Source organism: Catharus ustulatus, chromosome 4 (assembly GCF_009819885.2).
Source record: "Catharus ustulatus isolate bCatUst1 chromosome 4, bCatUst1.pri.v2, whole genome shotgun sequence".
Taxonomy (NCBI): Eukaryota; Metazoa; Chordata; class Aves; order Passeriformes; family Turdidae; genus Catharus; species Catharus ustulatus.
The window spans coordinates 25,290,922-25,313,590 of NC_046224.1; the positions used below are offsets into that span (position 1 = coordinate 25,290,922).

The window sequence follows — 22,669 nt, forward strand, 5'->3', positions numbered from 1 at the left end:
CTGTTGCTGAGAACTGTCTTGGATATGCTATGTTTCTCCTTCATTTGATTTCTCTTTTTTCTTTGTACTTGATGATAGTTGTTAGCATTTTGGAACTTCTCTATAATATGTTCTTTAAATGTCAGTGCAAAAACAGGTTCTCAGGCTCTGCTCTGGTGTTCCCCTGGAGTGTTTTTGATCCCATTCAAGCCAGCATGTAGGTTAGAGCACCACAGTGAATGTACTTGATTAGGTCTGATGCCAGTGGGGCTGTTCTGTGTAGCACAGTGTGTCAGCTCCCTGGGGCTCCTGTGGTTAAGAGCCTTGAAGAAAGGATGTAAAATTATGTTAATGTTGAAAGAGAAGTTTGAGGAGGCAGTAAGGAGCTGAAACTGCAGTGTGGTTGAAGCACTTGGACGCATTTAGGAGTAACTCTTGCTTTAGGGCAGCCCTGTAGCTTGGCTGGCCAGCACAGGTTGGGCTGCAGGCATTGAGTGGTGCTGGGCAGCAGTGCAGCAATAACGGGAATGCAGAGGGCTGGGCTGCTCCAGCCTGCCAGACGCTGTGGTTAGGAGGTGGGTGGTACCATGAGCTATGGCTAAGCTTTCAGCCTTAATGAGTCAGCTATAGGCAGGGGACTGCAAGCCAAGCCTTTGCCTTTCAGCTCCACTTCCTCTTAGCTGCAGAGGTGATGTCACCATTGTGTGAATGCTATATTACTTCTCCTTTTATGGAGATGAACAGGCTTGAAACGGGAGTCACTCATGCAGAGGAAGTGGGTGATAAAGGTCTGGTAGGATGTTCTGTAATTGAGATGTGATGCTTAAATTGCACATTCTCTTCTAGCCTCCTAACCTTTTTTTTTTCTCCCATCCCAAAACATTTAAAAACAAAATTCAGTGATTTGGAGCTGTATTAATTTATCAATTATGCCAATATGTTTGACCAAAGCAGTTCAGCATTCATTCACATTTGTTGTTTTGCAGTAGTATATTTGGTTGAGTACTTTGTGTACAAAGATGCCTCTTTTCTGAAAACAAATTTTTGTTTAATTTAGTTTTTAATGTATTATGAAGCAGTCAGCAGTCTAAAATGCAGTCTTCTTGAACTAAAGAAAGTCAAGAGTAAGTTACATATTATGGAGATTTTTACATAGTAAAATTAATCTACTGATCTTATTATACCATACTGCTGCATAGTTTAAATTTGAAGGATATTTTACTTCCTGAATTTCTGGATGTTTGAGGCTGCTGTGTCTTGTGATCACTTGAATACTATGGTGATGAGAGCTGAAGAAGAGCCTAGATAAAAAGCTTTCCTTGTCAGCTGGTTTGAAATACAGAACTGTTGCTATAATTAACTAATGAGTTGTTATTCTGGATTGTTTTTAATAAGTGACTCTGTTTAGGATTGAAAAGCAGGTGCAGATTTCTTTTAATCAGGCATTTCTTGATTGTGTTATTATAAACAACTGAGTTTATGGTACCCAGCACATTCTCTTTTGCTGAGTGGGTTGCTTGCACAACTGACAATGAAGTAGTGGCAAGTGCTGACTGAAGTAGTGCAGTGTGCCCATGTTGAATGATCCTTTAAAAAAAAAAAAAAAAAAAGGGATGGAGATGACCTCTTGCCTGGATAACCAAATTCTGTTTTGTGATGGCACAAGTCAGTCTCATATGGAGAACAAATATTGGCATTTGAAACTGGTCTTAATTTGAAGAGTATCTAAGAGTTATGCTTTGTGTGTGTTAGCTCTTTGCCCCTTTGCTCGGATCCAGTTTCCTGTTGCTCAACACATTATTTGAGTTGTCTGTCTATACACAATTAGAAGAATTCCAGCTATCCCAATGACTGCTGCTTTGCAGTCTTGGGAAAGAATTTCCCCCGGATTGCAAACAGGAATGTTGCCTTTTATGGCAGTGTCTGCGTGCTCCCGGAGACTTGCCTGCACTCGCAGGTACGTTCCTGCTGACTTAAAGCAGAGGTGACTAAGGCAGCTGCAGTGGGCCACCAAGAAAGTATGTTGGGGGAGGAAGGCTTTGTGCCAGAAGAGTTTGAACACAGTCTGTGACTTTTCCTGCCTGACCACCTTTCAACACGTTGCTCTGTGTTAAGGTGGGGAAGAGTCCTGTACTTGTCCCTTTGGGGCTCCTTAGGATCAATCCAGGGTGCTGTGACTACGTTGTCTTACTGGAACAAGGCTGGAAAGAGCTTCTCAATCAAGTATGCGAATACTTGGCACAATCAAGTATTCAGTGCCAAAGAGCTGCTTGGTATTATTTTCTGATGTTGATCATCTCTTTTTCTCTTGGGCAGTCAGTTTATCTGTCTGCTTACTGGTATTTTTTGCTGGATCATCACTAGGATGGAAATAGGAAGGCAGGTGCTGTTCAAGCACCTGGGGCTCCACTGCCTGTTTGAGAAGCCCCACCTCATAGTTCCAAGATCAGAGCTAGTTACTAGCAATAAAGGGCACCTTATTTAGAGTTACCTTTTTATTTTTTTTTTCTTTCTCTCAAATTTACTTCTTAGAAGAGCCTGTGAAGTACCTGGATGAGAGCATAATATTTTCTGGACAAGTGAACTGTTTGTTTTTATTCAAGCTTTTGAAAGTCAGATGTTATTCAGAGGCATAGTCATGTCCTTTCACATAGCTACTTTGTGGTGCAGAATTGTATTCAGGTGTTGTACTACTAAAGAATACATTTCCTTAGGCAATCCATAAATGAGTCACTAGTTACTCCCCTGATCCACCTTCAAAGTGCCCAGTCATGCAGAGGGCTGGCATGTACCTGCTGAGCCCTTGACCCACTGGGAACCTTAAATGTGTGAGGCCTTTGGAGCTGGCTAACATCTATTCTTGGCCTGGCCTTCAGCAAAAGGAGTGTATATCTCAAAGGGAGTGAATAAATTCAGCACTTGAAAAAATGAATATGCAATTTAAGTAAAGTTGCAGTATCTAGTTTTGAAGGCTTAAGAATTTGCTTTGAAAGAAACTGTTTGAGTGATTTTCTTCTATTTACTTTCTTCTAGGCTTGGGGCTGATCAACTCTTTCTGAGAATAGTATAGCAGGGTAATGACATGTAATATTCTGAGTTTTAACAAGAAAAAAGCAGATTATTTCCCTCTCATTTGTTGTGCTTGTCTACATACAATTGGTTTCCAGTAAAGATGCTTAAGAGCAGGAGTTGCATATATGTAGCATGTGAACCTAACACTTTGTAACCTAATTATTGGCTTCAGAATATTTTAAGATGGAATCTCAAACCTGTTAGGTTTGCCAGTTTTCCTTATTCCACAAAAATATGTGCAAAGGCTAAATGCACTCCTCTCATTTTAAACTGTGTGTACAGGAGATTTTTCTTGATGAATGTGGCATTCATGACGTTGGTGCTGAAATGTGAAATGCACTCAGAGCAGCAGTGTTTAAGGGTATAGAAAGAGGTTTCAGGTACTTGAAATCTGTCAGACTAGAAAGCTTTCCCTAATTACAGCTCAATCTCTTTATCTTGCACAAAACAACTTGAATGGTGACTTAATTATATCATCTAGGGACTGTCTGGTGGGAAGAATACTGAGTATACTTGGTTTCTCTAAGCTATGAGGAAAAGAAATAGAGCCAGTTGCTAAAATGTGGAGACAGTCACATAAACATACTGTTGGACGTCACCAATTACTAAAAAAAATTATTGGAGAGATCTAGTAAATCTAGCATACTCTAATATTTGAGGCTTGCTTTCTCTCTCTTTAGAGAGTAGATGTTAGTCCAGTGCAATGAGTGGAAAAAGAAAAATGGCAATGCCTGTCTGAAATGTAAAGACTGCTGTGTTACGGAGCTTCTCAGACTGAATATTCTGGAAGTCCTCTGGTCTTGATTTAAAAACAAACACACACTTATCATCAAACCAGAAAAACCCCCCAACCTAATGGGGATTTTGAGTTTGATAGCACGGTGTGTTCTGAGTGCACCAGTGGCTCTTGTGGGCTGTCAGTCAATGACCTGCTGTGCCCACCTGTTCCATGTTTCACTGTCCCTGTGATGACTACAAACTACTGAGGCTGTTCTGGTGTAGGCATGGACACTCTCCAGTCTTCCTGGTGCTCCCAGTTCATTCCTGGTGGTGTGAAAGAATGGGGGTAGGTGGGCACAGGGTGGAGGGCAGGGATGAAAGTGAAACAGGGCAGAATTGGTGGAGTGTGTGCAGGAGCTGTGGGATGAAGGTGTGGTGGAAGGACTGGTCAGGACTTCATAATGAAGTGGAATCATAGGTGAATGCTGACAGAGGTTAAAGATGTGGGAGAAGATAGTGGTGAATGGGCTGAGTGAACTAAGTTCTGTAACTGGAAAGATATCCACAGCTGGGAATTGAACACAGGCATTAGTATGTCTGCTGGTATGTCAACATGGAAAAGAAAAGGTTTCTGTTGTTACCAACTGCTGTGTTAATGCAATGGGGAATGGTGCCACAAACAATCAGCTGTATAGGATATAGGCTGCTACTTAATGTTTTAGTTTTTGGGTCCAGTCTGTGCAGAATAAGTAACAAATATTTTGTCACCGAGTCTCCAGTGTTTGTTTTGGTCTGAAAGCCTCTGTTTGATGTGAATCTTTGGCTCTTGGGCATTTGTAATGGTTGCTGTCCCACTTTCCTGCTACAGTCTTCCATTTTCACTGCACTGCTGATAACTTTTTTAAGTCTGTATGGGCCCACTGTAATAGGGGCTGAAGAACAAATAGATGCATATCACACTGTAGCTGTGTGGTAAAGAAACATTCAGTAGGAGACACTTGTAGTGTTTGTAAAAAATTGTAATGCAAATAATACTCATTCTGGATGAAGAAAACTAAATTACTGTGGTGCCATTATACTTTGGCATATGGTAGGAGGTGGGCATCTTGTCAGAGAAGGGGGTACTTGGCAGTGTTCCTGAAGGTACTTGTCAGTGTTTACTAGTTGCTGGTGTCTTTGGTGTTGATTTCATTCTGTCAGAGAAATTTATTTTTAGAGTTCTACTCTGACTACTCTTTTAAAATTGTTTTCTAGATCGAGAGGATCAGTCCATCCTTTGCACGTGAGTATTTCCAGTTGTCATTTTGTCTGTGTGTCAAAGGTTTTACGTTCTTGGTGGAAAGACTGTCTTAAAATTAAGTTCTGGTAGTGGAATTACAGAATCAGGTAATAATGAAGAGTCAAGTAAAGTTTCACTACAGTTCCTCCAATACATAATTCCTTCTGCAAGATAATTTTCGTAATAAATGGAGGAAGAGTGGCTTTGAAACAGCCCTGTGCTCAAACTACTAAAGAAATGCAGCTTTGTCGATGGAAAAGGCTTGGAGTGATCCTTGAGATTTGACACAGCTGTTATGTTTAAGTACATGCATACTGATGAGGCTGATAGAGTGAATAACAGATACTCTTGATGCAGCAGTTTGTCTTCTAGACACAGTAAAATTGATGAGCCCTCAGCCATGCTTAAGGAATTGGTATGTTTCTTTTTGCAGTCAGGAGGCTTCCATTTGAAAGATTTACTTCATTGCCTTTCACCCCAGCCTCTACAGCAACCTCCAAGCTATTCCTCAACCACTTGACAGTCTTTGTATCCAAGTGACTAGAAAGCATAGTTCTTTATTGCATTCCATATTGCAGTCCAGCTGCAGCCCAGCTTTTTTTCCCTTGGTTTTAAGGGAGATGCTGCAATGGCCAGAATGTAGTTAGGGATGTCGATAGCCCGTTTGGGATTAGAAATATGATAATGTCCTCTTACATTTTGTTTGTGGATAACTTGCAGATTTTCTTTACAGAGGTGAATCAGGAGCTGGTAAAACAGAGAACACCAAGAAGGTCATTCAGTATCTGGCTCACGTTGCTTCCTCGCACAAGTCCAAAAAAGATCAGGTAGGACCTAGGTTTAATGATGCTCTATTGCTCTGCTGACCTTGGACACTAAATATATACTGCCTGATGTTGGTAAAAGACATACTGCTCAGTAGAAGCTTAGATGTTACCATCTATCAGGGGATTGAGGAGGTCAGTGAACTATGAAACAATAAGTCTGTCAAAAATTGCAAGTCAGGGAGCACTGCTCAAAGTCATAACTCCTTTGAATACGGTGGATCTGCAGTGGGCATAAACTCATCCACAAGCCCTTGGATTCATGGGCAAGTGCATGGGCAAAAGCTGCTATAAATGCATCACCTGTACTGATCTTTTCACGTGGATGTACTGCTTATAACCAGTCTAGGCAGTTTAAAACTGATCCTTCTGTGGAGGAGTTGTCTCCTTTCTTCTGTACTCTTATAGATTAGGTCTGGCCATTACATGTATCACCTCAGAACTGGAGAATACAATATAGGCTAGTGGTCATCAGCTGAAAACTTAGAAATTGCAGGAAGACATTAAAAGGGGGGAAAACAGCCAAGTGTTAGCAGCACATGAGAGGAGGGTGGTGATGATGGTGGGAGGACTTTAAAGATGTCTCACTTATATTTTTTTCCCCCTCCCTCTCCCCCGGTGGACTATTGCCGAATTCTTCAGTTGTATCCTCGTAGGTGAGCTGCACGTTTACTGCACGTTCTGCACCAGGAATGCATTTTCTGTCCCATTGTGTGATTTTTTTGAGCAGCTTTTCACTCCACACCAATATCACTTTCTGCAGCTAAAGCAAATCCATAGACAATTCACAATTTTTTTTTTTGTGTGGTGCACCGTAATCTTTTTGTAAGGATGTTCAGTTGGAAACTGTAGTGATACCAAGAATACTTGTGTTCTGTGCTCGATATTAGTTTGCCTTTAAGGTTTTTCTTGCAGGATTTTCCCATATACATACCATATCAGAAGCATTCCTCCAGGACAATAGGACTGGACAAAGCTTTCCTAGAATCTTAACCATCTAGTGTGTGTGGTGTTCCTAGTAAGATTGATGTAGTTAAGTGTTTAGCCAGGGTGTTTTAGGACTGTGGGCTTCTTAGTCAGATCTGAACATGTTGGAAATGTTCATTGATGAAAGCCCAAATGCCAGGTGTGTCCACTGCATCTCTACATAAGAGTTTTCCTATACTAGCTTAATGTGTAGGCATGTCTAATGCACGTAGAGTATATAAATAAGAAGGCATTTCTGCATGCAGGCACACTGTGTGTGTGCATGCACATAGTAGTAACTAACTTCTGGAATTCTACCAAAAAAAAAACAACCCAATGTTCTATGTGCCAAAATTTCAGACATATGAAGGCTTTTTCCATGGTCTGTCAGTAGCTGTATTTAGAAACATTCTCCTTTTTTCTTTTTTTTTAGTCGTGGAAAATAGAATCATGGGGTTTAGTTAAGTATTCTTCCACTGCTTCTCTGTGAGTAAAATTTGAACTGCCAAAGCCGGACAGGCAATCTGCTTAGGAGAATAAATTAGTCCTAAGTTGGACTGCTTCATGATTTCCCAAGTTTGATATTTAATTTTTTTTCCCTAAGTTTTGATTTTTTTCAAGAAGTCCTGCTGCTCACGTTTTGTGACTAAACTGACCTTACCAGAGGGGGTGTAGAGCTGAAGCCTTTGTTAATCAGCAGTGAGTGCTCTCTGCAACACTTCTTTATGGAGCAAACTTGGAATCAGAATATAAGGGTTTATGAAGATCAATAAATTTAATTTTTTTAGGATCTCGGGTCTGCTGGTTATGGAAGATTTTTGTCTTTAGTCACAGAACGTAACGTGGGGATATTGCAGAAAGTAGTGGTACTTTCTTTACCATGAACTTTTGCATGTAAACCAGTGTTTTTTCCAAGTATCAGGGCAAAATCAATTCTATAAAACATATTCTTTAACTCTAGCTCACTTGTTTTGGAGGTAGTGGTGCATTCCACCATTCCCAGTGCGATGGTATATTCAGCTAAATTAGCTTCTAGCTGCATGGTGTCGCTTCTAAGCACACTAAGGCTCCTTTTGGGGGGTGTACTGAATCTAATTATAGAAACTTTTTTTTTCACATATTGAAACTTCTATTTATGGAAGTTGAAATCAGTGTTTTCCCATGTTTACTCATAGCTTCTCTGCTGTCTTCTTAAATCATGTAATGATTTTCCAAGATGTGTTTGCAGCTAATCGGAAATACATGGGCAATAGTAGCTAATACTTAAATTTGTAACAAAACTTAGGGATGATCTTTCTCCTTCCCCCATCCAGCCACTGATCTAGTGGGATTTAGTTATATGATAATCTCTCACATGACTGCAGAGAAGAATACAAAAGCAAGTCCCTGAAGTGTAAAAAACAAAACAACACACTCCAACGAACCAAACCAACAACCCAAACACACCCCCCATATATTTTTTTAAATTGCATGTTGTTAAAGGTAGATATGATTTCTGGATGCCTTTCTGCATACTTTCTGAAGAATAAATAGCTGGAAAAACTGCTATCTTGCTTAGAAAAAATTCCAATAAGTGTATGAGATGCAAACAAATTGAGTACAAGGTAGATGTCAAGGATTTTAGTTGCTTTAAATTGGTATTGTAAGTTCAGAGCAGTAGAAAGAGAGTGTACTGGAGAGTGTTGGGAACTAGCAGACACAGGCTAACAGACCCAGTGGCTTTTTCTGCTTCTGTTTTTGTGAGGAATATTGCACATACTTCAAATGCATGCCAAGTGTTAAACAAATTTGTTTCAGGTCAAGGAATGGCAATTAGAGGTGCCAGGAAATTGGCAGCATCCTAATGATAGGAACCTTAGGATTTTGAGAAAGCTTGTGATGGACAGCTCTGTCTTGTAATGGTTTTCTTTGCAAAATTACCCATTGTGTAAAAACAATGAAGTATCTTCCATCAGTGAAAGGTGGCTATCAAAATTTAAGGTAAAAAATCCCCAACAAACTCCACCCAAAATCTTATTAAAATTTTTAAACATAATGGAATTGCCTTTTAAACAAAGACAGCATGCAGTGAGGAATGGGTACAGTAATTGCAGATACTTAGTCTTATGTGTTGTTACTGTGGCATGCTGAGAATTTGGATTTTCCAAGCAAATTAGGAGAGCTCAGTGATTTGACCAACTCTTAAGCATTTTCCTTTCTCCAGAGCTTCATATTGTTGTGAGGCCGAGCTGGCATTCTCCATACATATTGCTACCATGGTGTTTGGAGAGACCTAATCACCTCTAAAATACAATTTATCAGCACCTGTGGGAAACTAATGGAGCTTTTTCCTGAGGTACTAAGTAACAGTAGGGTCTATTATATGTAGATTTGCATAAACTTCCTGTCTTTGTGTAGCTAAGTATGGCCTTGGTTTTATTTTTAGCCAAATAAATAAAATAGATTTGATGTCAAAGCCTGGTTCTCTTCCCTCCTTACTCCATAGTTGGGTTTAAGTGCTGTGTTGCTGTCATCTCTCGCCTGAATAGTAACAAATTGCAGTCAGAAACAGGTCTAGGACTTCACTGCAGGATGGGGAAGAGGAATGGTGTGAGGGAAGAGCGTTCCAACTTCAGTATGTGTGGCAGAGCACAAGGGGAAAGGTGACTGCTACGCAGTTTCAAGGACTGAACCTTAGTTTCAAGGTTTTTTTCCTTGCAATGCCAGATGCTGGTTGTGTTGTGAGATAGATGATGTCCCAGCTCAGGTCCCTTACCAGGGCTAAACCCCTTGTTACATGCACTTGACAGTGAATGCAGGAAGAATAACAGTGTTTGCAGCAGCTGCCCCTTCTGTGTATGTGCATTTCCACCAGGCCTGGGAGTCTTGGGCTTGCACTTTGCAAGCATGAAGTGATCATGGAGTTAAAAAAGAAAATCTTGTAGTTCATTGTACAGTTTCCTATTTATCTTCCTCTTTTTTTATTGCCTGTATTTCTAGAGACACTTTGTAAGAACTAATCTGTCTTTAAGAACAAATGGGAACAATTTTCCTTTAGAAGTAACCTTAAATAATTTCCCCATAAATTCCAGTTCTCACAAATCAAACTTCATTCCCATCTGTTATGCACAGGCAGTCTTGAGTACTTACTGATAACTGCTAAAAAGAGAAACATTAATCTAAACTGTAATTTTGTGTCTCCAGAAGCTTTTTAGTTGATCTTGAAATATAGAGAACAGCATGCTTTTAGCACAGAGGACAAGTAACTTTTCAAAAGAGCTAGGGATACATGTAGAGCCTGCAGGGAAAGGTGTATATGCTGCAATGGTCTGGTACTGGGCATAGATAAAAGTTCTGAATTTCTTTTTTCTACAGTTCCAGCATTTTGTGTTCCTTGAGGGGAGGATTGTGTGAATATGGCAGCAGAATGCAAGCAATCATGCAGTTTGTGGGATACCACTAATTCTCTTTTTTGTGTGTTCCTCCTTACAAAGGAGATTTTTGCTTGTTGTTTGTACTTTGTAAGATGTAGACACTTAGAAAAAAAACCTTTTGTGTTTGGTTTTTATAAAACATTAGACCTTTTCAGACTAATTTCTTAACCTACTAGTAGGTTCAGAGTGGTGTTCAGAGCTGGCTTTAAGTAGCAAGATAGGATTTACCTCACTCTTCCAGCCTCTATGGCAGTACATTTTTGGGATGAGGGCCTGGTCTTGGATGGTGGTATGGTTTTCACATTGTCCCTGGGAAATCTGCAAGGTGTTACAGCCAAGTGACTTTGAAGGGTTTCTTGCTTAACAGAAGGACACACTGGGAGGAAGGGAATTAGGTTTATTGATGAATGTTTCTGTTTAACCCAGATAACTAATGAGTCTCCTTTGAAGGTTTAAGTGATCATCTCCTAAGGTTTAATATGGCTTCTCTGCAACAGATGCCAAATTAGTGTGAATTGAAACAGCAGCGCTGGTTTGACCCAAGGTTAGTGCAGTGAACCGCTACCTACTTTATTAATTTTGGATTTCTCTCTAGGGAGAACTGGAGAGACAGTTGCTCCAGGCTAATCCCATCCTAGAGGCCTTTGGAAATGCCAAGACAGTAAAGAATGACAACTCCTCAAGATTTGTGAGTACTATTACGTCATGAGTGTATTCAAAAAGTGCATCAAAAGTGTATTTTACACTTTCCAGTGTTCTGCTTTTGGGTGAATTGCTATCAGGGATAGAGTAACTGACCTCCTTTAAATTAATCTGGGAAATTAATTTCATTCAATGAATTATCCAGAGAAGATCTTTTAGATCTCTAGAATGAAGAAACCAGACCCTGTGCTGGGATAATCTGTGCTGATTTTTGATGTAATCATTACAGTCAGTTTTATCCAAGAGAGCAAGTACTCGTCCTTATTTTGCTTGCTCTGGAGAGCAACGGACAACATCTGAGAGGCAAGTGGGGGAGCTGGAGCAAAATGAAAATGGTTGAAGCTAACACTGAAAGAGGTGGAACTGTCAAGGGAATGTAATGTGAAATTGAAGGGATCCTGTTTGTGGGAGGTCTAGGTTGAAACGTAGTGAGTATTAATTGTAGGCTGTCACAATGACAGAAGTGTCTGGAAGTGCTTGGTGTCTTTTTTGTTCAGTTGCTGTGTGATCAGCAGGCATTGCCTATTGGCTGACCTTATACTTTGCCTAAAACCTGCCTGACCTGTTTGGAGTTTCCTTTGCTGGATTAAAAAGTGAAGGTTTACCTACTCTGTTGCTTACTGTTGTTACTGAACACAAAAAAATACTAATTTTAATGCTGTTGTCTTCCTCTTAGGGCAAATTTATCAGAATCAACTTTGATGTCAACGGCTACATTGTTGGAGCCAACATTGAGACCTGTATCCTTACTTTAATCCCTTGAAAGGTTCAAGGCTCCAGAGGTGACAGGAATGGTACCTAGCAGTCTCTTCACAGCTAACTTAGGTTGAAAAGCAGTTGGAAGCATTCTAAATTTCTGCTATCAAGATCACTGTTGTAGTCTCCTGTTTCCTCAGTAGTATTTTGTAACCTTTGTGATCATGGCGCAGATCTTTTCTGAATGAATGAATTTTAATCTTAAGAGATGAAATGCGAGTATAAACTACAGCAATATGAATAGATGTGGAATTTCATAAATCATTCTTACTTCTGTCCAAGGCAAGTGAGGATTGATGGCCGCTATTTTTTTGTTTCTTACTGGTTAAGTCTCTCTTACTCTAGTCATCATTCAGAGGCTGGCAGAACTGAGACCAAAGCTCAGTGGGTTGTTGACTGATAATGTCAGTTGGTGTGAGGAGAGCATCAGGTAGTTTTTTCTCCTACCAGAATAGGAAGGGATTTGTATGTCCTGTCATGTGCCTTGACTTTCTAAAGATCTGCTGGAGAAGTCACGTGCAATTCGCCAGGCCAAAGACGAGAGAACCTTCCACATCTTTTACTACCTGCTTTCTGGGGCAGGGGAGCACTTGAAGAGTAAGTATGATTGTGTTGTGATGAGGGAATCCCTTGACTACAACAACAGGGGGCTCAGAACACTTGTAGGCAAGGACCTGTTCCTTTACAGTTCCTTCTTTGCCTTTTGGATATGGTCAGCTCTCTTCCCTTTCTTTCATGCACTCGCATCCATCTGCCCTCCCCCTGCACTTCTCAGTTCCTGAAAACTTGCTTCTCTGGTTCCTTCCTGCACTTGTCTCCCTGCCAGCAATGACTCTACGCCCTTCCTTATCTAAATCACTGTCCCATGTTTAGTCTAGTCTTGCATGATGTAAACCTTTCTGGTGCAGGAATGGTCCTGCTGTGATGCACTCAGCATGTAACTGAGTGGAGCAAATCTGCAAGCTTCTAAGCCGCTCTAGCAATCTGGGATCCCAGCACACCTTGTTTTAATACCTCAGCCTGGTAATCTGGGTCTGTGTTGTGCAAGAGCTGCAAATGGATCTGCAGGAATGACACAAGGAGAGGACTTTCTCAAAGCTGCTACTGTTTCAAGAGTTAATATATTAATTTTTGTATGACTTGAAACAAATGAGGTATCTGAAATTAAAGGCAAATGTACCTTCAAGTTGATCCCTGCTTTTTACAGATTTATGACCTAATGATGAGTGCTTTGGTGTGGTAGTCAGAGGAAGGAATAGTAAGAAATAACACAGAAAAACTCTTGTGTTTATCTAAAATGCATTAAATGTTCAACCTGAAGTAAAACTGGGTTTAATCCTAGATTCATCCAGGAGCTGGTAGTGTATGCAAGTCAGAAATTTGATATTGGAGCTAGCTTGTTGTCTGTTTAAAAAAGAAAAAAAATCCATAGCAACTTCTTTCTCAATTTTTTCCTAAGATGATCTGCTACTGGAGCCTTACAACAAATACCGCTTCCTTTCCAATGGGCACGTTACGATCCCGGGCCAGCAGGACAAAGACATGTTTCAGGAGACCATGGAGGCAATGAAGATCATGGGCATCCCAGATGAAGAGCAGATAGGTATGAATATGCCAGGAGTAAAAGAGGGAACAGGCCATGTCTTGAGGGTTTTTTTTATGTTCTTTTTTTTTGCTTTGAATTTATTTGTTAGCTTTTTATGTAGGGATTTTTTTGGTTTTGTTTTGCTCGTATCCATTCCTGTTCCCCCTGCCCTGAGCGAACAGTGTGCAATTAAGTAGCTCTGGAGTGACCCACCTCAGGAGCTACCAGCACAGTTTCAGGTTATACAGTTAACTTTAGAACAAGCAGCTAATAAAAGCATGTTTCTGCTTGCTGTTTTTGTTCCCAGTCTGAGGTTTGTATACCCAGTTTATGAAAAACACATCCAAGATACGAGAATCCCCTCATTCTCTTATGCAATGCAGGGCTTGTGTGCTCCCCCATCCCTTAGCAGTGGCTCTAAAGTATCTGATCCATCCACTGCTGGATTAGTTCTTTGCGAATGGGCTGGTCATAGTGCCTTTATTTCCAGCTTAACACTGAACTGCTGATCAGAAATTAATATTGTCTGATTCTGGGAGCACAGTAGCATGACAGTGAAAATAGAATTGCACACAGCCAGCACAAAGCGCAGTGATAAATATTCACCAGAGTTCTCTGCTCTCTCATTCATGATCTTCCCCACTGGTTGGCAATCAGTGTTCTGCAAAGTCTCTCTTCTGATATATATATATGGTCTTCTAAAGCTAGGACTGTTACTCTCTACACTGAAGTAAGCAAGCAAGCGGTTTGAGGTCACCTCCTCCTCTGCTGGAGGCTGCAGCTCTTGTGGCTGTAGGGAACATCTATTTACCTGTGCCTTCTGGTCTTTACAGTCCAGTTAAAATCCATGCTGTTATCGACAGTTTAACATATTTCTTGATATCCTGAATCATCTGAGACTGAAACTCCTCTATGGAGGTGAAGAGAAGTTTGCCAAAACCAAATACAAGAAATGGTAGCCTAATTCATTGTCAGTATGTCCTGCTAAGCTAAGTTTTTTGAGTTGTTTTTAATGTATACTCTAGGGTGTCTTTGCTGTCATGTAGATGAGTTATTGGTTCCAGGCACTACAGCAAAAATAGCTTTAATATTTTACACTTGCTGAGGAGCCTGTTCCAGTGCCCTTTTCCCAAGATCCAGCCTAACCCTCCCTTGACACAGCTTCATGCTGTTCTCTTAGATCCTGTCATTGGTCACCAGAGAGAGTGGTGCTTGGCTCTCTACTTGCCCTTGTGAGGAAGCTGTAGGCTGCTGTGAAGTCCCCACTCAGTCATTTCTTCTCTAGGGTGAACAGCCAAGTGACGTCAGTTGCTCTTCCTATGGTTTTCTCTTGACCCATCATCATCTTCTTAGCCATTCTTTGGGCACTCCCTAGTAGCTTTATATCTTTCTGATATTGTGGCACCCAAAACTGCACCCAGGACTTGAGGTGAGGCTGCACTAGTGCAGAGCAAAGTGGGACAATCACAAACATATGTTTCTGTTCTGTTACTCCTAACGTAGCATATGTGGAGTCTTTGTTTACTCTCTTATCAAAACGATGTTTTCTTAAAACAAATCTTTTTGTGATAGTGTTGTGGTTTAATTCCAGTTGGCAACTAAGCCCTACATGACTGCTCACTCACTTCTGCCCAGTAGGATGGGAGAGATAATTGAGATAAAGTAAAAGTGAGAAAACTCGTGGATCAAGATAAAGAAAATTTAACATTTAGCAAAAGCTAAATGCTAAATGTTAATTTAGCAAAAACTGCATCTACTATTGAAGCAAAGCAAGATGAGGAATTAATTCACCACTTCCCAGGGGCAGGCAGGTGTTCAGCCATTCCCAGGAAAACAGGGCTCCATCACACAGTGACTTGGGAAGACAAACCACTCCCAACATCCTCCCCTTCCTTCTTCTCTCAGCTTTATATGCTGAGCATGATGCCATGTGGTATGGAATATCCCTTGTGTCTGCTGGGGTCAGCTGTCCTGGCTCTGTCCTTTCCCATCTCCTTGTGCACCCGCAGCCTCATCATTGGTGGGGTGAGGCAGAAAAGATCTTGACTCTGTGTAAGCACTGCTCAGCAATGCCTAAAACATCCCTGAATTGTCAACACTGTTTCCAGCACAAATCCAGAACACAACCCCATAACAGCTACTGTGAAGAAAGTTAATTCTACCCCAGCCAAAATCAACATAAACAAGTAGATATTGGGGGGACAAAAAATATCTTTGTTACAAGATCCCCTTTAAGTGGCTGTCTCAAGGCAACTGGAAGCTATTATGCAATGAGCTTTGATTGATACGTGGTGAAAATTGAATTGACACCATCTTCCCTGTCTTGATATCTGATGGTTTGGCTTTTTTTGTGTGCATAATTTGAAGAGTATGAATACATCATTAGCAATGGGGTGGGGTGCTTCAGCATATAATTAGTAATAGTTACGGCACAGACACTTTTCGCCCACATCCTGCTGCCTTCCCTACATTATAATGTGTGTCTGTAAGGACTACTGATCTTGGTCAGGTAACTGAAAGAAACAAAATCTTTAATTGGGGTGTACTCTTAACTGTCTCTTTCCTTGTTCAACAATAACTGTTGAGGAAAAATGAGTATCAAATTCATTGCATGAGTTTTGACCCTCAAGCAGAGAAAAAGTGTTCTGTTAAAAAATACAGATGTTGTAGTTGGCACTTTACCCTCAGTTCTCTCTCTCACTATTACCTAGAAATAGATAAATTTCTAGGCTGTGTAAGCTAGCATAGAAATGACAAGGCAAGTCCTTCTTCCTGAATGGGAGTAATTTAAAGCAGTAGCCTGTGGTGTTTTTTTGCTAAATTTCAGAAGGATTTTTTGGATGCTGAGATGGGCCTCTTAACCATGTTAGAAAAAAATAATTGTGTCATACCAAGGCTTTTGCTGATGTCTGATACTAAGCTGTTATTACTATTACTATTTTAAAAGGTCTGCTGAAGGTTATCTCAGGAGTTCTTCAACTTGGCAACATAGTCTTCAAAAAGGAGCGTAATACAGACCAAGCCTCTATGCCAGACAATACAGGTAACCAATTTCCTCCCACACACCAAAGAAAAGTGCAGCAAAAAAAACCTACAGGAAGTTCTTGTAAGTGGCAGAATGTATTGCAGTATGTATGGAATGCTGGAGTCCTGTTTTTCCACAGGGTGAATTATTTGTCAGAGGAGCTGGCGTGCTCCACACAAATACACAATGTTCTGCCAGGCGTGTGTTTGCAGCCACCCACGGGCAGGAATGTGGCACTGTTCTTGTGTCAGGGCTAGGCAGGAAGTCCACGTGATGAACAGATGAAAAGGATTACTCTACTGGAATATGTGGAGTGTGTGCTTTAAACGAGCTGCAGTAATTGCTCCTTCAAACCTATATTATCAGATTTTAAGGAATATTCTTTACCGCCTTTGTGTAGGTAGTCTGGTAACTGTAAGAGTAAGGTGGTGGGTAGTTTGATAGTGGGTATAAAAACGTGTACATATTTTAATTGCATTGCCCATTGTTGAATGTGTAAATAGTACCATGTTTCACGTTTTTGAAGACTAGTTTTTGGAAGGCTTAACTCAGACCTTCATTGTAGATGTACTGCAGAAGTGCAAATGTTGCTAATTTATCACTAAGTGGAGTGGGTTTTGGCTGTTGTTATTTAAAATATGCTCTAAATGTAATTTTAAGGAGGAGAGGAAACTGGGTTCTGGATCTGAAATACAGAGTTGTTTCAAAGACTAATCAGTAGATGAAGACAGAGCAATTAGCTTGATTAAGAAATCCATTATCTGATGTATTTTTTAAATTGATTACAGACAATGACCTTTCTAAAGCTTCTGTGTTATAATTTAGTGGTATGAGGCTATTACTTGAAATGTACTCTAGTGACCTCTGGAGAAACTCAGTAAGCTGTAGTATGGGTTGCAAGAGGGTTTTTTTGGTGTTTGTTGTTTTGGTGGGGTTTTTTTGTTAGGAAGGTGTTTTGTCTCAGCAACCTGTTCTTCATTTAATGTTTTTTGTAAACAGTTTTCGTGACTTTTCTAAAGATAGTTGTTGGAATAGTTTTCTTTTTCTCTTGCTTTCTGTGAGAAAAACAGAATAATATTAATCTTTTTGTTTCCTCTTACCATCTTTAGCTGCTCAGAAGGTCTCTCACCTTTTGGGTATCAACGTGACAGATTTCACTAGAGGCATCCTGACTCCTCGCATCAAAGTTGGACGAGATTATGTCCAGAAAGCTCAGACCAAAGAGCAGGTAGGCATTCTCAAAAAATGATTGAGTACTTTGTTCTCTAATCCTACTGCTGCACAACTAGAGAATGTATCAGAGATTTCTGTAGTGTTTACTAACCATCTTTATGATTGCAATGTATGGCAAGCACATTTGAACATTTTACCATAATATTTTGCTTCTAGCATAATATATTACTTGCTCATATAATCTCTATAAAGATAGAATTCACCCTGTCCCTTAGCACTTTTTCTTACCTGAAAAAAAGAAAGAGAACATAAGTCCCCTAATTTTGGTGCCTGGCTGTCCCTGGGGAGTTAGTAGTTCAATGTGGTATGCAAGGGTGACATTTTCAAGTTGGTGCAATACAGAAGGCACTGTTTGTGAGTAGGTCAGCTACTAAGATAGAAGAATTGCAATTGATAGGAAATTTTTAACACTCTTGACTTGTTGTGCTGTAAATGAAACCTGACCTAGGAGCTCTTGGCCTGCTTGAATGGAGCAAACCCCTGTGCTTACTCATTCCCTGGCTTCTTTATGAACCCAGCATTATCCTCTGAATAAAGAAATATGGCCCTGTAGCCTGGAAGGGATTGGTAAGAGATTGGTATCTGGAAAAAGTCATAGGTTGCCTTTCCATGCTGCCTGGAAAAGTTTTGATGTTAATTTCTTACTACACAGAGTATTTGTGTCAAATATAGGTAGGGTAGTGGCAGGGAAGGATTTGGCTTCATAAATCCAAAGTTACAAAAGAATTTAAATTCATTTCTGTGGGCCTCTGTGTTACTGCAGTCTTTGAAAGGGACTGAGCATAGTTTTTCTTTCTTTAATACCAGCTCTTGTTTCCTCCAGCAGGCAGGATCTTGAAATGTGCTTTTGATACACTAATGTAGAGACAAATTCTTTGCTTTTCTATATGGAATATCACTGTGCCATCTACTCTTCATTCGGAATAAACTGAAATAAGCCTTGTTCAGTGAATTTCCTGGTGGAGAGAAAAAGGTCACACTACAGTTTTGTGCTGCTAGATCCTGAACCAGTGTAATCTTTCTGCCTTTTGTTGGTTTGTAATGTAACTTCTGATGTTTATCTGTTTGTTGTTTAGGCTGATTTTGCCATTGAAGCACTGGCCAAAGCCACTTACGAACGGATGTTCCGATGGCTGGTTATGCGCATCAACAAGGCTTTGGACAAGACCAAGAGGCAGGGTGCATCCTTCATTGGAATCCTTGACATTGCTGGCTTCGAGATTTTTGAGGTAAGGAGATGTCAGGTCCTTGCACTCAGCACAGTTTAACATGGAGCAAAGACCGCAGAAGGAAATAGCTTTACAACTGGAAAATGACACGCTCTTGGAAAGGATGTGAAGTCCACGAAAAGGGGAATGGACAATTGAATCTCGTGCAAGTGTAGCAGAGGAAGAGCTGAAGCAAAGTTGAAGGAGAGATGGGAGAGAGGGGAAATGGGATCTCTTTCTCTAGATGACAGTGAACTTCTAGGTCAAACTGTTATGAGATTGTATGAAATAATTTTTGTCTGTAGTTTGCATTATAATCTGAAGCAGCCACAGACTACCATCAAAAAAGAAGTATCCTTCCATTATCCTAGCAAGGCAGCTCCTATCAATCTGTGTTATGTTACATGGATCTAGCTCATGAACAGCTGCAAAATGAATTGGACCAACTTATTAATGAAACAGAAAACTGAGACACAGAAAAGTTGGGGTTGTTTTTGTTTTGTTTTTTTTTCATTTATTGCTTGAGTTTTGGGGGGTATTTTTGTTTCCTTCCCCCTCTTGTTGGTATACCTTTGACTTCATGGTTGCTGAATCTCATGAAAAGAAGAGGAGAAGAAATAACATAGTTAGGAATTATTAAATATAGAGGAATTAGAACAGTTTGACTTTCCCTAGAAGCTGCATTATGGTTTGTGTGGTCAAAAAAAATGCACTGTGGGTTATTAACCTTGTCCTTACTGTTTGAAGAAATATGGGAATTTTAAAGAAATTTTCCTCAGTTTCCTTGAACTGATTTTTTACAAGGATTAAAAAGGGGCTTTCCAGTCCACACACTTTTAGGAATTTATATTCAGGCTTCTGTTGCTGCTTTTTCTTATGAAGAGGACTTACTGGCTCTGCATTTTTGAGAAAACCAGAGTCCTTTCTGTTCCTGGGTTAAGTAGCTGCAGTAATCTTCTGCTGTTTACAGCTAAACATTCTTTTGCAAAGTCTGAGAACCAATGTGTATGAACTTCCCTAGGGATTGCAGCAGTGTGCAGTGGCACGTGACAGAACAGGCAGTTCATATCCAAAGGGGTTATTGACAGTGGACTGTGTCTGCCCCACTCTAGCTTGGATTTCTGAACCACAGATAAGATCTTTAGTGCTAAGAGAATGCTAGGTGTGTCTTCTCAAGCAATTGCTCAAACCTTTCTACCTTTTTCCTCATTAGCTGAACTCCTTTGAGCAGCTGTGTATTAACTACACAAATGAGAAGTTGCAGCAGCTCTTTAACCACACCATGTTCATTCTGGAGCAAGAGGAGTACCAGAGGGAGGGCATAGAGTGGAATTTCATTGACTTTGGCCTGGACCTGCAGCCCTGCATTGACCTCATAGAGAAACCGGTAAGTTTGTTGTTTCACTGTCGAGCAGGAAATGACTGCAGTGATTTTTGTCATTGAGGACATCGTCTCTGCCCCTGGCTTGGAAATGGGCCCTCTAGTTTTTGTAATCCTCTACTGACACTGTGATGTGATTAAAAGCAGGAGTGAACAGTTTCTTTTTTGTCTGAAAGTGTGTCACCAATAAGGCTGTTAGTATCAGTTCTGTAGTAAATACTGCATTGAAAATGGATCTAATTGGCCACTTTTTCTTCTCACTGTATTGTCCTCAGTTGTGTAGGTCTGCATGGTGCTGGATGTATGTGCAGCTTGCCATAAGTAGTGTGAACTTCCTTACTTAACTGCAGGTGTGATGAGAAGCCGTGAAATCTGTTGCTTTCATTCTGCTCTAATGAAACTTGATTTCATAGTAGATGTTCCAGTAGTAAGGACTAATTAGTGAAACTTTCTGCTATACCCTTTTGCATTTAGACACCTGATTAAATTTAAAGAATTGTATAATAATATTTCTCCTGTTAAAAAATATCTTTTCCCAAAAAAACAACCTAGACACATGTCACAGAAGAGACTTTCTCATAAAAATGGTTAGAATTCAGATGAAGAAGAACTATTGAAGAACTATTAACAATTTATATTACAATGGATATAGTTTAACTGATACCACACAAGAGGTGAATGTGATCAGGCTTAGGTATTCTTTTTTCTCCTCCTCTAGCCATCTGAAGGTGTTAATTATCATTGTAGTCGTGTAGTTAATGATGTTTTGATGTTTCCCTTCTTTAAGGCTGGGCCTCCTGGTATTCTGGCCCTACTGGATGAAGAGTGCTGGTTCCCAAAAGCAACAGACAAAAGCTTTGTGGAAAAAGTTGTTCAGGAGCAAGGCACTCACCCCAAATTTCAGAAGCCAAAACAGCTGAAAGACAAAGCTGACTTCTGTATCATCCATTATGCTGGCAAGGTAAAGAATTAATAACTAAAATGTGAAGGTTGGAATGCTTAATTCATAACCACTGCTTCTTAGAAATGGCTACTTACCAAAATGGTTGCCTGTGAGAAACTTGCATCAAGATTTTATCACCAAAAATGCTGGTGCAGCTTTTTTTTGTGTCACTCTCTGGATGGTACAAACTAGCATTGTAAATCCATTCCCTTTCCTAACAGAACATGCAGCTTTTTGTAAGGATTGGAAATTTGTAAGTGTGCCTACTTAGATGGCAAATCCAAGAATGGTCAGGTAATCTGTTGTTGTGCAAATCTTGGTGATAAATTTCTAGACTGTGCCAGGTGTTGTTGGAGTTTGGGCTGTAGGAAATTGCTTCCCTCCTAAGCTTCTTGATGTGTTTATCTTCTCCAGGTGGATTACAAGGCAGATGAATGGCTGATGAAGAACATGGATCCACTGAATGATAACATCGCTACTCTTCTCCACCAGTCGTCGGATAAGTTTGTGTCTGAGCTGTGGAAAGATGGTATGTAATTAGACTTCATTTCATTTGTTTGCTCTTTTTTTGTGTGAAAGAGCTTGAGCATCAAAAGCCTGTAATGAGCTGTTTTGCTTTTTTCCCCTGAAGACTAAACCAACAAGATGAGCATTATCTGGAACATCCTTTGCTTAGATCATGGTATTTCATTAAAAGTTCACTGCAACTCAAGAGAGAGGTTCATTTGCATCAACTTCTGCTAAGCTTGGTGCATATATGGCAATTCTGTATCAAGATGAGGAATACTGGAATAAAATATGAATGCTCCATTATGAGCCAGCAGCTTGCATAGCTGCAACACTCAAGATCTGAAGTGGAATCCGTTTTCAGTCCTGCAACTAAGTGTGCCCTTTCTGCAGTGTTCAGTATTTTACTCTCTCTTCTATGGGTTTTATCTGCTTTTGAGTCTTACTGTTACTGTCACTTTCTGTGGTAGGTTTTCTTTGACGTCTCTGTCTGTTGCAGAGATGCAGAAGGTTCAGAGAGCCTATTTCTATCAACACTTTCCTATTCTTCATCTAGAACCAGGTGACTGAGAAACCCAGCTGTTGTGTCATGTGTGTGATGCATCCTAGAGCCATGCAAGAAATGCTTCCGTTAACTTCTCTTTGTCCCTTTGTCATACCTGCCTGTCTTTCTTGTTCATTTCCTCTGCTTTGTGCTAGTAGCTCCTCATGGACATTGAAACAAAAGTAAAACTCACCTTGAAAGTGGATACAAAAATACAGACACATTCAGGTGCTAAAAGTTGCTTTTGCACAACTTGAGTGGGAGCAAATCTCTGTCAACTGTTTGAATGCAGAGCTAGCACAGCTGTATTTCTTGTAAGATATGGAAGGAAGATTTCTGAGACTGCATAGTAACTGAAATCCAGTTTAACATTGGTTTTAGTACTGGGATTTCACTTCAGCAGCTGATCACGTAAAGAAAGTTTGGCAAAGGAACTTGTCCTGGATGAAAAATGGCCACCAGCAAGTTGTGCCTAACAAGGCCTTTGCTGTGTGAGACTTTGGGCTGGAAATGTCAACTGACTACAGCTTAT

General features: G+C 40.3%; 1 protein-coding gene across 1 annotated transcript in view; it reads left to right on the plus strand.

Annotated features, from left to right (window-relative positions):
* The window catches only part of MYH9 (myosin heavy chain 9), a 69,818-nt gene that overhangs the window by 26,266 nt on the left and 20,883 nt on the right, over positions 1-22,669 (plus strand). Inside the window, exons 4-15 of the mRNA XM_033057797.1 lie at positions 5,026-5,053; positions 5,784-5,877; positions 10,849-10,941; positions 11,632-11,695; positions 12,210-12,308; positions 13,171-13,314; positions 16,244-16,339; positions 17,431-17,549; positions 18,631-18,783; positions 19,976-20,149; positions 20,931-21,104; positions 21,501-21,615. Coding sequence (XP_032913688.1) covers positions 5,026-5,053; positions 5,784-5,877; positions 10,849-10,941; positions 11,632-11,695; positions 12,210-12,308; positions 13,171-13,314; positions 16,244-16,339; positions 17,431-17,549; positions 18,631-18,783; positions 19,976-20,149; positions 20,931-21,104; positions 21,501-21,615 — 1,353 coding nt within the window. The remainder of the gene's footprint in view (positions 1-5,025; positions 5,054-5,783; positions 5,878-10,848; positions 10,942-11,631; positions 11,696-12,209; positions 12,309-13,170; positions 13,315-16,243; positions 16,340-17,430; positions 17,550-18,630; positions 18,784-19,975; positions 20,150-20,930; positions 21,105-21,500; positions 21,616-22,669) is intronic.